At 42.7% G+C, this 14,395-nt stretch overlaps 1 protein-coding gene across 8 annotated transcripts in view; it reads left to right on the top strand.

Moving 5' to 3' along the window:
* Window positions 1-14,395, top strand: part of casz1 (castor zinc finger 1) — a 246,598-nt gene that overhangs the window by 176,237 nt on the left and 55,966 nt on the right. For 2 of the 8 annotated variants that reach the window (XM_020506406.2, XM_031794214.1), the window contains exon 1: window positions 13,464-13,626. The exons of 3 other annotated variants lie outside the window; for them this stretch is intronic. In XM_020506406.2, coding sequence (XP_020361995.1) covers window positions 13,536-13,626 — 91 coding nt within the window. In that variant the 5' untranslated portion in view covers window positions 13,464-13,535. Of the gene's footprint in view, window positions 1-13,463; window positions 13,627-14,395 lie in introns of those variants that run through there. 3 more of the 8 variants (XM_020506405.2, XM_020506401.2, XM_020506402.2) reach the window with 2 other exon arrangements.

The raw sequence follows: 14,395 nt of genomic DNA, 5'->3' as shown, positions 1-14,395 counted from the left end.
CATTGGCTGCTCACACCAAATCCTGACTCTGCCATCAGCATGACTCAACAGGAACCGGGATTTGTCGGACCAGACAATGTTTTTCCACTCCTCAATTGTCCAGTGTTTGTGATCGCGTGCCCACTGGAGCTGCTTCTTCTTATTTTTAGCTGATAGGAGTGGAACCCGGTGTGGTTGTCTGCTGCAATAGCCCATCCGTGGCAAGCACTGAGTAGTTGTAAGTTCCGAGATGCCATTCTGGACACCACTGTTGTACTGCGCCATTATTTGCCTGTTTGTGGCCCGCTGTTAGCTTGCGCTGACTGGATGTCGCACCATTCTCGGTAAACCCTAGACAATGTCGTGCGTGAAAAGCCCAAGGAGGCCGGCCATTTCGGAGATACTGGAACCGCCGCGCTTGGCACCAACGATCATACCACGCTGAAAGTCGTTTACAGTTGAAGTCGGAAGTTTACATACACTTAGGTTGGAGTCATTAAAATTGGTTTTAATGACTCCACAAATGACTCCACAAATCCACAAACCCGAAAAGTTTGGCCCAAATTAAACAATTTAAAGGCAATGCTAACAAATACTAATTGAGTGTATGTAAACTTCTGACCCACTGGGAATGTGATGAAAGAAATAAAAGCGGAAATAAATAATTCTCTCTACTATTATTTTGACATCCTAACTGACCTAAAACGGAATTTTTACTAGGATTAAATGTCAGGAATTGTGAAAAACTGAGTTTAAATGTATTTGGCTAAGGTGTATGTAAACTTCCTACTAAATTGTTTAACTTGGGTCAAACGTTTCGGGTAGCCTTCCACAAGCTTCCCACAATAAGTGACAGAGCTGGTGTAACTGAGTCAGGTTTGTAGGCCTCCTTGCTCGGACAGACTTTTTCAGTTCTGCTCACCATTTTTCTATGGGATTGAGGTCAGGGCTTTGTGATGGCCACTCCAATACCTTGATTTTGTTGTCCTTAAGCCATTTTGACACCACTTTGAAAGTATGTTTGGGGTCATTGTCCATTCGGGAGACCCTAACTTTAACTGATGTCTTGAGATGTTGCTTCAATATATCCACATAATTTTCTTGCCTCATGATGCCATCTATTTTGTGAAGTGCACCAGTCCCTCCTGCAACAAAGCACCCCCACAACATGATGCTGCCACCCCCGTGCTTCACGGTTGGGATGGTGATCTTTGGCTCGCAAGCCTCCCTCTTTTTCCTCCAAACATAACGATGGGCATTATGGCCAAACAGTTCTATTTTTGTTTCATCAGACCAGAGGACATTTCTCCAAAAAGTACGATCTTTGTCCCCATGTGCAGTTGCAAACCGTAATCTGGCTTTTTTATGGCAGTGGCTGGAGCAGTGGCTTCTTCCTTGCTTAGCAACCTTTCAGGTTATGTCAATATAGGACTTGTTTTACTGTTGATATAGATACTTTTGTACCTGTTTCCTTCTGCATCTTCACATTGTCCTTTGCTGTTGTTCTGGGATTGATTTGCACTTTTCGCACCAAAGTACGTTAATCTCTAGGAGACAGAACTTGTCTCCTTCCTGAGCGGTATGACGGCTGCATGGTCCCATGGTGTTTATACTTGTGTACTATTGTTTGTACAGATGAACGTGGTACCTTCAGGTGTTTGGAAATTGCTCCCAAGGATGAACCAGACTTCTGGAGGTCTACAATTGTTTTTCTGAGGCTTTGGCTGATTTCTTTTGATTTTCCCATGATGTCAAGCAAAGAGGCACTGAGTTTGAAGGTAGGCCATGAAATACATCCACAGGTACACCTCCAATTGACTCAAATGATGTCAATTAGCCTATCAGAAGCTTCTAAAGCCATTACATATTTTTCTGGAATTTTCCAAGCTGTTTAAAGCCACAGTCAACTTAGTGTATGTAAACTTCTGACCCACTAGATTTGTGATACTGTGAATTATAAGTGAAATAATCTGTCTGTAAACAATTGTTTGAAAAAATGTCATGCACAAAGTAGACCGACTTTCCTAACCGACTTGCCAAAACTATAGTTTGTTAACAAGAAATTTGTGGAGTGGTTGAAAAACGACTTTTAATGGGTCCAACCTAAATGTATGTAAACTCAATTCAACTGTAGTTCAAATTAGATTTTGTTAACTTTTTTGTTTTACGTCTTTTGTGTCAAATATTTAAATTGAATTAATTGGGTATGAGAAAATCAATACACTAATAGAAATATCATTTTCTATATCTTAAATGACGTGTTGTCATGAATTTGATGATAATGATAATAATCTTGAAGCGTATTCAAAATACCTGGGACATGACCCAGGAAGTACAGTATGACGTAAGATGAGGTCACTTGCACATCGTATTGCAATACCACGTGCAATACCATGTGATCTATTTGTTTCCAGTGCTTTCACTCGATTTCATTGGGCACATTTTCAACGCTCACTCAGCCTATTCATGACATCACCTTGTCCTAGTACGAGTAATGTCCTTAACCCCTTCATCTGAGGCCAACACGTGGTCCTGACCCAGCCCTGGTTCACTCCACTCCCACTTCTACAACTTAGGGAGGTATTGCTTTTGTCCCAAATGGCACCCTATTCCCTATGTAGTGCACTACTTTTGACCAGCCTGGTTAAAGGTAGTGCACTACATAGGGATAAGGGTGCCATTTGGGATGGAGCCATGGTCTTGAGGTATTGTCTCTCTCTCACTCTCTGTGCACACGAGCCGAGACATAAAAGGGCTTGCGCCGGTTCTGGCAACAGATGGCCTTGTCCCCATAATCCCCTTTGATGCTGCGGTGGGCAGTTGCTCCTGAACATCTCGTGGAGCCAAATCTCCCCTGCAAACTTGAGCTACTTTTCCTTTAACTGACCCCAATTGTCAAGGAGCTGGCAGCTGTCAGAGTTGGTTAAGTGCGTCTTTGCTGGGAGACTGAAGGCCACAGGTTCCTCTCTCTCTCTCTCTCTCTCTCTCTCTCTCTCTCTCTATTGGTGAGCGTCAAGAGAGAGAGGCTTCCTTTTTGTTGTCAGTTGTGTCGGGTACATTCCACGGTTAAGGCCTGACTGCGAAAGCACGTTGACCTGGGGATTCCTACTTAAAGTCCATTACTCTGTCCCTCTTTGGAGAGTGAGTGATGGACAGTAGGAAGGTTCCCAGGGTGCAATATTGTGGGCACAGATGGCACGTGTTCAGCTAAGAGGCTTAGATTTCATCAAGGGCTAACCTTCATTATTGTCATTTGTAAGAAATCAGAGTTGTTGTTTCTCTAATTCATGTCTTGGTTACTGTAATGTTGGGTGTTTCAAGGGACAAACATAATGTTTGGCTATGTATTTTCATCATAAATTCTATGGTTTGAGAATTAAGTATCACAAATGTGGAAAGAGAATATGTGTATGAGTAAAAGGCAATATCCGTAAAGAAATATGTAGGTTTTCTATTTTCGTACCTGTTGTCTCTTTTGTCCTTTTCCAGTATTTCCTGTCCTCTTAGCCATCTAAATGGGTGCTTAAGTTTAGAGAGCTGTCCATTTGCAGCCTATGCTGATGAAATAAGTTTGGTTGCTCTAAAGAAAGTGGTTCTCCGATAAAATCCCACGTTAGCAAAGAGCTCACTAATGGAATTTTAAAAATAATTTAACGAGTTCTCTTAACCTTCCTCTCCACATCTTCACTTGAAAGTAGATCAGTGCTGTCAGGATTCTGTATTCCGTTCTAAACACAGATATTGGAATATTGGGGGACCAGTATGAAAATGTACTAGTGTAAGTCGCTCTGAGTAAGAGCATCCGCTAAATTACTGACATATAAATGTAAAATACTTGGGTATTTAGGCAGTTATAGGGATCGTGAGAAAGAGCAGTCCATTGCTTGATGTGACCTTAGATTTGTTTTTGTTTTCAAAGCATTGGAAAAGATATAGGAAACACAGGTCCCTTTTGATTGCAATGCCTGGGTACAGACTTGTCCCTTTGATTCAATAAAAAATCACTCAGCCTTAATGTTTGAGTGTGCTAGCACCATTATCACCTTTAGCTCTTATTAATTCTCCTCTGTAAATAGAATCAGGGATGAACTTTGTCTTAACCCGTGACGTTTGCAATTTCCCTCTCCCCCTTGCTTGAAGCACGATTCACAGCCTTCTAATCAGTGGACAACTGTTAAACTTCTACTTTGTAAGTAGGGACGATTGATTGTGATCGCATATTCCGCCATGAAATGCCAGTGTTCGAAAACCAACAGGATGCAAAAATGTGCCCTTGCGGGCTGTACGATTTTGGAAGCCTACCTTTCAATCATGTATTGTTTTGTCATGTATTGTTGTATTGAACACACAGGGTAATCATCGGTGAAATTTGCTCACGTTTCAGTAGGACTGCCTTCCAAAGTGCACCCTATTCCCTTCATAGTGCACTACTTTTGATCAGAGCCAAAGTAAAAAAGGTCCCTGGTCAAAAGTAGTGCACTATATTGGGAATAGGGTGCAATTTGGGACGTAGATTAGGTCTTCTGAGATGCAAATACGTAATAGCTAATGGGATTCTGGGATTTTTTTCTCCCAAGGCGTTATGGGGCTGGCAGCTGAACTTGAACAGGACTCAGCGCATGATGCTGAGTCGTGTTCAGGACTATTTCAAGACTGAAATGCGATTGTTTTAATACTTTAATCCACCTGTCCTTGGCATTCGGGATGTTGCAGAACTCGCCTAATTATTCCAGTGCCCTCTATCCATACTGTGGAATATCATTCAGTAGGGCACCCCCCCTCCCTCTGAAATGCTTATTATTTCAGGCATTGTAATGAAATAGGGCCTTTTCTTCAGAAAACAGGCACATGATGATTGTCCTCCTTCAGATAAAATGAAGTATTGTCTGTTTGCTTCTTTGAGAGTTTCTAACTGTTAATAAACTTAGTTCCCCATTTCTCTACATGAACCTAATGGAAATGTTAAAAATGCATGCTAACGTAGAAGCCCTGAATTATTCCCAGAGCAAGTGATTAAACATCCAGAATGTGCTCAATCCTCCCAGGTTTCAGCCACGGCAGTGTGCAAACACAAATATTTTATTTTCATTAAAAAGCCCTCCTCTCCCTATATCCACCAACTGCCCCACCCTTTCACACAAAACCCCAAATTCACAAAAGTGATTATTTTAATTGTTGCCCAGGAATGGATTTGTCTTGACTGGATGCTAATCTGTCAGGGCCTGGTTGTCAATTGCGAGTCGGGGACACCAGCAGTGATGGCTGCCCAGTGCAGTGATAGCCCCCTAAGGGACAGTTAACCCTCAAATCTCCTCCCTCTCTCCTTTCCTCTCCACACCATCCCAACCCCCTGTCTAGCCCAGCTGCCTGAACCCATGGTGGCACTGAGAGGTGTGGGAGGGGGGCTCGGGTCGGTGGTGTGTGTGTATTGGAGGGGAGGGTTATGAGATCAGGGGGCAGGAGCTTGATAGTAATGCTTGTTGATGGTTTCAGAGATACTTCATTTCAGAAACAGGGGCCTCATTAACTGCAGTCTTCATCAGCCGGCGAGCGGGCACATTAGGGGTCCACAGGAAGTCAGAGTACAGCAGGAGAGTGCATTAGGGAAGCATGGAGAGAGAGAGAGACGCTCTTTTCCCCCCTGTGTTCCTTCCACGTTTCTATATCTTAATGTACCTTTCAGAGGAATTCAAACAAGGGTCAATAATGATGCATTATTCAAGCAGTGTCCCTCCCTTAATTGTGCTTTTTAAAGCCTTGGACATTGACAGCATCATGGTTTACTGCCCAGTACATCTGGGGCACAGATCGGCCGGATGATGCTTCACTTTTTTTGTGTGTGTGTGTGTGTTTCAGTGGATACTTGACTCTCGTCATTGTAATTAGCTGGTGCATAGATTGACAGACAGGCAAGTGAGGGGTTAAGAAAGAGGCCCAACTGGACATCTACCCCAGTCGTCTGTCCTGATGACCCCATTTCCCGGAGACATTAGTCTCGGAGACCAACCTTAGCACTTTTCACAACAATGGATGTTAGAATGCTCTTCCTTTCAATTGAAATTGTAAATAATATGCTAATATGTATTTGTGTGACATTATATTGTCATATACTGCATATGGCATATTAACATGTATTATTTATATGTAACTATTACATTTATTGTGAAATCTTTTGTTAAAGCTGCTGCCTTTGGGGATCCATAATAAGTACAATATAAATACAAAGGTCTGGCTGAGTTCAAAAGCCAAGTCCAAATGCCCAAACTAAAGCAAACAGTGCCTTTTCAAGCAGGAAGTGTTGGGCCCTGATCAGTGCAGTGTGAGCGTATTGCTATTAGAGATCTAGCCAAACGCAGGCTATAGTGTGGGAATGTTTAGTTTGGGACAGAAGCCTGTTATTTTTGCCACATTGATGAGGGGGGAGGACAAACTGCAAGGATAGCAAAAAAGTTCCCAACTTTTATTCAAAGCCGCCATGCAATGTTTTGCATCACACGATACATACCATCCAATCGTATTAGTCTTATTTTAGCTTCAAATGATAAACACATAAACCCTGTTTGTCTGTCATCAGGTGGTAATATTTATATTTATCGGCTTAGGGGAAGCATCGACAAACATGTTACACACCTGCAATTTTACAGTACATGGCTCTGCAGTGTGGTGTCAAGGAGGTGAGCCTGTACAGTACCGTTTTGCCGGGAGACAGAGAGAAACACTGTAATTACTGTCTTGCGATTCATCTAGTCTACTGCATAAAATAGTGTTTATCCAGTCTACCATGTTTCTGTCTTTGGCCGAGGGAGGGAGGGAGGGCCGTGTTTTGCACAATAGACAGCCAGGGCAATCAGGAGAAGAATCGTGACTCCGAAACGTTCAATCTATCTGCTCTCAGTTCGGTTATACGACGCCTGGAAAATGAGCTGCCCCCAATCCCCCCTTTTCCGACACACCCACACACAAATAAACATAAAAGGCTAATTTGTTAGCGCCCTCATTTCGGAGGCCCAAGCAGCGGAATATTGTGGTGGAAAAGTAATGCTTTGTCAAATGTTGACATGTGTACCAAACACAGGGCCCTCAGTGCTAGTGGCAGCCCTGCATTGGGAGAGAGGAGAGGGGTCCAGGCGAGGCACGCTGTCTGTCTGTCTGCCGGCACATGAAGTGAAAATGCTTTGAAATGAGATTAGCCTTCCAACCAACTCAGCCTCCCCTTATGCTACTGTGCATAATTGGAGATGAGTGCGTGTGTGTGTCTGTGTGCAGGGATGAACTGGGACCAGAAATCGGCCAGGGCATTTCTGACACACCAGCCCATTTTTCACCTGAAGGCCCCTTTTGCGTAAAACCCTCAATTTAGACAGGCCCACTGGGCTAAAAATGGACCAGCCCATCTGGCATTCACTAGAATTGCTCTATGACCAGTTCTTCCCTGTCTGTGTGTTAACACGTATGTGCGCGTGTACAACAGACCCATTGAAATGGTGGACATATTTAGTATAAACATTTGAAGTGTGGAAGTTACTCTCATAGGGTGACAGGTCTCGTAGGGCAGTCATATGATGAAGACTGAGCATTTTTTTTTGGTTTTTAATTGATGTTGTCTCTTTTGGTGAGGGACCATGTCTCTCTCTTCTCATCCAAATAGCTCCACCTTTTGTCCTCCTCAATGTCCATAAGGGCCCTCACCACAGTGTCTGTGACATATGTATAGAAAGACCTTTGTAGGCCCCTTCAGAAGCCATACTTCCTGCCACTAAACCTCCACTTACCTTGGTACAGGTCAGGGTGACACTGGACAAGGGGAGGGTAAAGTCCCCCCCCCCTCTCCAAAAGAATACAAATTGAGAAACAACAAGCAAGGTCCTCCTAATACACGAGCACTGTGCAATATGCTGATGTTTTCTTTTGCACACTGTGTTTGCTAAATTGCCTTTGACTGTGTGCATCGTTAATGAAACTTTATGTCCTTGTAGAGAGGGCAGCAAGTCCGTTCCAGTTAGGACCGGGACCATCTTCCCCTGTCTGGCTTTTGTAAGACATTTTTATTATTTTTTTATACCCGTCCTTATGAATAAATGAAGCACACAAAGCCATTTTTTTCCATATTTGTGTAAATTGCTTTAAAAGCATTTTATCATGTCATAAAAGAGAGCAATTGATCTGCTGAGCTTAGCCCATTGGACAGCTGTGTGTTTTGTTAATGGCCACTTTGCTCCGAGCAGCTTATTAAAACATTTATATATAAATGCTAAAATTGCATAAATTATTTAAGCACAAAGTAAGCATTTTTTTTGTTTTGGTCAGGTTACGGGTGGCGGGGGGGTATTAGTATGGAGATTTGCTTTACTTTATTATCTCCTGAAATATATTGTAAAATGTCTGCCCAGACACATATAGTGCCTTCAGAAAGTATTCATACCCCTTGACTTTTTCCACATTTTGTTGGGTTACAGCCTGAATTTTTTTATTCATTAAATTGAGATTTATTTTGTCACTGCCCTAAACACAATACCCAATAATGTCAAAGTGGAATTATGTTTTTCCAAATGAATTAAAAATGATAAGCTGAAATGTATTGAGTCAATAAGTATTCAACCCCTTTATTAAGGCAAGCCTAAAAAAGTTCAGGAGTAAACATTTGCTTAACAAGTCACATAACAAGTTGCACGGACACAGTCTGTTTGCAATAATAGTGTTTAACATGATTTTTTTGTGACTACCTCATCTTTGTACCCCACACATACAATTATCTGTAAGGTCCCTCAGTCGAGCAGTGAATTTCAAACACAGATTCAACCACAGACCAGGAATGTTTTCCAATGGCTCGAAAAGAAGGACACCTATTGGTAGATGGGTAAAAACATTTTTTTTTAAAGCAGACATTGAATATCACTTTGAGCATGGTGAAGTTATTAATTACACTTTGGATGGTGTATCAATACACTCAGTCGCTGCAAGATACAGGCGTCTTTCCTAACTCAGTTGCCGGAGAGGAAGGAAACAGCTCAGGGATTTCACCATGAGGTCAATGGTGACTTTAAAACAGAGTTTAATGGCTGTGATAGGAGAAAACTTAGAATGGATCAGCAACATTATAGTTACTCCACAATACCAACCTAATTGATGGAGTGAAAAGAAGGAAGCCAAAAACATGCATCCTGTTTGTAACAAGGCACTTAAGTAAAACTTAAACAAATGTGTTAAAGCAATTAACTTAATTTATACAAAGGGTTATGTTTGGGCAAATACAACACATTACTGAGTACCATTCTCCATATTTTCAAGCATAGTGGTGGCTGCATCATGCTATGGGTATGCTTGTAATCGTTAAGGACTGGGGAGTTTTTCAGGATAAAAAATGCATGGAATGGAGCTAAGCACAGGCAAAATCCTGGAGGAAAACCTGGTTCAGTCTGCTTTCCACCAGACACTGGGAGATTAATTCACCTTTCAGCAGGACAATAACCTAAAACACAATGCCAAATCTACACTGGAGTTGTTTACTAAGAAGACAGTGAATGTTCCTGAGTGGCCAAGTTATAGTTTCGACTTAAATATACTTCAAAATCTATGGCAAAACCTGAAAATGGTTGTCTAGCAATGATCAACAACCAATTTGACAGAGCTTGAAGGATTTTGAAAGTAATAATGGGCAAATGTTGCACAATCCAGGTGTGGAAAGCTGTTAGAGACTTACCTAGAAAGACTCACAGCTGTAATCGCTGCCAAAGGTGCTTCTACAAAGTATTGAGTCAGGGGTGTGAACACTTATATGAATTGAACATTTTTGTATAAAAATAAATTTAAAAAAGCAATAATTTCAGAAAATACGTTTTCACTTTGGAGTATTGTGTTTAGATGGGTGAGAAAACAACAACAATTGAATCCATTTTGAATTCAGGCTGTAACAGAACAAAATGTAGAATAAGTCAAGAGGTAAGAATACGTTCGGGAAGGCATTGTATGTGTCCTCCTCAGCACACTCACACATGCAGAGGGAAAAAAGTATATATTTTTTGATGACTTCGTTTCAGCAACCACGGAATGTCACCCATATCCTGGTTGATTGTACTTTCGAGTTTTATGATGTTTTTTCATTGATTTGTTTCCCCGGCGCAGCTGCCGACCTCTATTGAGGGACGAACGTAATCAGCGCTGACGCAAATTAGATGGTTATTCGTTTCGAAAATTGACAGAAAAACAATAAAAAAGATGAAATGCTCCCAAATCAATAGATATAATGAAATTCAAATAATCCGAGAGATGAGGTCTCCATGGCAACTGATAATGTGGAAAAGAAAACAATTTAATAAAGGACAGACACGCTTTGAAAACAGATTGGGGGGATAGCTGTAAAGCGGGGAGAGGAGAGCAGAGGAGAGAGGGAGGGAGAGGGCGAATGGAGAGACGGAGGGAGAGGGGGGGATGTTTGTGGCTGTAGTGGTCGGTCCATAGCTTGTTTCCCCTCCCGCGTGTGAAGGATCTGTGTCTGTCCCAAGGACACGGGAATAATTAGAAAAGCTTTCAGGCCAGAAAGTGCAGATTCAGGTTTTAATACACAAAATTATTTCATGGGCAGTGAATCGGAAAACCATTTGTTGGTGACCTTCCTGAGAGCCCCCCCCCCCTCTCAACCCCCCGGTACAGGGCAAGATGGAGGCTGCGTGGCAGTGCAGCCTGAGTTATTGCATATTTGTATTTTTATAGTGGCAGGGGGAATGGAGTTGGTGAGGGGGTGTGTGTGTGTTTTGGTGGGGTGGGGGCCAGGGGGGTGGGAAGGTGTCAGATAGAGCTTCACTGAGGTGGGGGCATTGTGTGTGTCTGTGTTTGTGTGTGGCTGTTGGGTCCGGGTTGCTGGCAAGAGGGAGGCAAGGGAGAGACAGAGCATAGGAGAAAGAGAGAGAGGGAGAAAAGGGGAAGTTGCAGATCTGGCTGTATTTACAGATCAGTTGTCAAAAGAGCCATTTAAGGGGAATGCAACCATCCTTGCATAATGGCAGGAGAGGTGTCTGTTTATTAAAAGGGAAAGACAACGGTAAAACACAGAGAGTCAAACAGGGTTTTTTATTATTGAAGACAGAGCAGCCAGGGAGGGGGTGTCAAAGGAAAGGAGTGGGTGTGGAGGGACTTCATTCTAGTCTATGGAAGGTATGTTTTAGGTGCCTTTTCACTCTGTTCACTTGTTACAGGGAGAATCATGAGATGACTATGGTGGCATTTCATTTATTTTGAAACATTGTTGTTTGGTTGTTGTTGCCTTCTCTATTTAAGCAGGAGGGTTGCAACTTATTTGTTTGTTGCAACCGGTAATTCAAACGCAAACAATGATAAGGATCGATAGTCTCCTGAAAGTACGATAAGGATCGATAGTCTCCTGAAAGTACGATAAGGATCGATAGTCTCTTGAAAGTACGATAAGGATCGATAGTCTCCTGAAAGTACGATAAGGATCGATAGCCTACTGAATATACAATAAGGATCGATAGCCTACTGAATGTACAATAAGGATCGATAGCCTACTGAAAGTACAGCGTTTCTTTTCTTTTCAAAGTGCCAAACCAAATTCACTCCTATATTACCTCATTACCTTATCAACAAAAGTGTCTCGACCTTCGATCTCGTAGTTTAACATCCGTATCCCATTATTTAACATCCTATTTCTCTAATTGCTCATTGTCAACGTATTGGAGACTCCCTGAAAGGGCGGTGCGCAAGCTTGTCTGTCAAATGTGCTTACCTTCCATTTTTGTGTCATTAAAAGCGTTTGTTTGAGTCAAATAAAGGGCGATACACCCTCTGTTTAAACAATGCCAACCGCACGTCGTCCAGGATATCGTATCTTAACAACAGATAATCTTATCCTGTTCCACCCGAGCAATAAAAGAAAAGACGCCTGCATCATAAGGCTTTGGCTGATAATCCCCCCCCCCACCATTATTTGAATGACGGATGAGCTTAATTGGGACCTTTGTATTGCCTCAATACACGCTCGTAAAAATAGTTGAGCAATATTTCATATAAACTTGTAGGATCAGATTCTGTTGTTGTCAGCAACGTCCCTTCCCTTAATGAGAATTGGGCTGAAATCACACTAAAGATATAAACTGCCTGGCACTCATATAGGACATCGTTCGTCTCATATCATATCATTAAGGGCCTTGTTTATGGTTCAATTGCAAGCACGTCGATTAACAATAGCGTGTCTAACTTATCTTTTTAGTTTTAGACTTATGTTAATGGTCAGTTGTAGTCCAGTGCTTGGTGTTGAAGGGATAGTTCCCAAAAAAGTATCATCATCACAGTTTTTGCTCTTTCTTGACTGCTGACGTACCATGTTTTGGGATTTTATTAACAGTGGACTAATTAACAAAATACTAAAAGATTGTTTTTTCTGCGAACTATCGCTTTAATTTGGGCCTAAGATAGTTAATTCCAGACTTTGACTGTCTTGTAGTTTACTTTGTCTCTTGCTTTTCTGTAGCAAAGCAACAGCATCCCTCATTGTAATGAGTGAGTACTGGGGATTTGGCATTCTCTAGTGGGCCACCTAATATTCTCCCAGTGCTAGAAGTGCCCCACAAGTAAGAGAGAAACTAGAAATTCCCCACTGTAGAATTACAGAGAGCTTTCAGATTTAGCGTGCCTGTGTCAATGAAGGGTGTTTTCTTTTCTGTGTTTTTTTCCTAAATCAATCTCCCGGGGACAAAAAATGGATTGAGACCTGAAACGTGAGACCTGATAGACGTCCACTTTCACTGTAGGGGAGAGGGTGTGTGTGTGTGTGTGTGTGTGTTTGTGTGTTTGTGTGTGTGTGTGGCACATGTGATCAGTATCAACAACAGCCGTAGCAGCAGTAGTCGCTGTGAGTGTGTGTTTCTGTGTGTGTGTGTGTGTGTGTGTGTGTGTGCGCGCCTGCCTGCTTCCTCCCTCCTCCGGCTGTTGGCTCTCACTGATACAGTGTAACTCAATCTGTGCCACCACACACACAGACACACAGACACACACACACAGACACACACACACACACACAGACACACAGACACACAGACACACAGACACACAGACACACACACACACCACTATGGGGGCTGTGCCAGGACTGAGCCGGGCCAAATAGGGCTGAACAGGGCCAGGGAGCAGGCCATGAGTTCACCACCCACTACCCACCTGCCAAACACACACACACACACACACACACACACACACACACACATCACACACACATACTCTGCACGGCACAGGCTCTCATTGTAAGCAGTGACAAGATGACGCTGGTTAAGTGGCTCCTCTCTCTTCCCTGGGCCTGCTTTTCCCACTGTAGCTGTGGGGTGGAGAGGGTGGTGAAGGACCCCTACTGGTTAAGTGGGTAAACTCGCACAGCCTTGACATCTGTGCTGAGGGAGGGAGGGGGGAGGGGGAGGGGAAGGTGGAGAGGGGAATGAGAGCGAGAGAGAGACAGAGAGAGTGTGAGAGAGGAAGATAGAGAAAGAGAGAGGGGAGTGAGAGAGTACAGCCCATGCAGGCATTGAGCCGGTTGAGGAGAAGGAGGGAAAATGCCTTGCTTTGTGGAGAGAATTCTTCCAGAGCAGGAGGGAGAGGTGAGACATAACACAGAGGGCGGTCTCCTGCCAGGTCTCCTGCCAGGTAAGACACTCTCTCTCTTTCTCTCTCACACACAACACTCTCTCACAGACACTGGGGGTAAAGATACGTTGAGGTACACAGGTCTGGTACTGGTGGCTGTCAGTGTGAGGCACTCATGTGTAGTGACGGGAGGGGGGAGAGTGCGTGTGTGCGCGCGCGCGTGTGTGTGTGTATTTGTTTTCAAGTTGTTATAAAGATTCTTAATGTATAAGTTAGACTATGTAAGACCTGTATATTTCACCAACAAAGAGTATTTTCAGAATTGGCCAAAAGTGATTGAAGTTATGGAATGTGACTGGGTTAAATTATTTTTGGGGATAAATGTTTCATGTTTAGTCAGTGTTACCTCTGTATTCCACAGGTGTACTTCTAACTAGATTACACTGTTTCACTTTTTAAAGGATTACATACAGTTTACATAGCCAATGGTTATCATTTACATTCATTAATAATGAAAGAATGTTTGCAGTTTTCAGCAACATTCACAGGGACACAATAACAAAAAAATCTAGAATTTCGCGACAATGTTTGCTAAGCTAAAGTGAGTGACTTGTTCTATTGGGCTAGATGTATCACTGTGTTTACTGATGTATGGAGGAAAGTTTGTCAGCGGAGGTATTTTCTACAGCTTCGGGTGCAAACAGTGTCTGTGGAGAGGGTGAAGGACTCCTTTCTTTCTGTCCCTGCAGACAAGTATATCCTCCTCTAGTACAATAAAATGTTCCCCTTTTGGTTAAATAAATACTGGGTCTGTGAACCTAAACAGATT

The sequence above is a fragment of the Oncorhynchus kisutch genome, linkage group LG17 (genome assembly GCF_002021735.2).
Source record: "Oncorhynchus kisutch isolate 150728-3 linkage group LG17, Okis_V2, whole genome shotgun sequence".
Classification (NCBI taxonomy): Eukaryota; Metazoa; Chordata; class Actinopteri; order Salmoniformes; family Salmonidae; genus Oncorhynchus; species Oncorhynchus kisutch.
The sequence above is the reverse complement of the archived record's forward strand: the minus strand, read 5'-3'. Positions and strand labels throughout refer to the sequence as shown.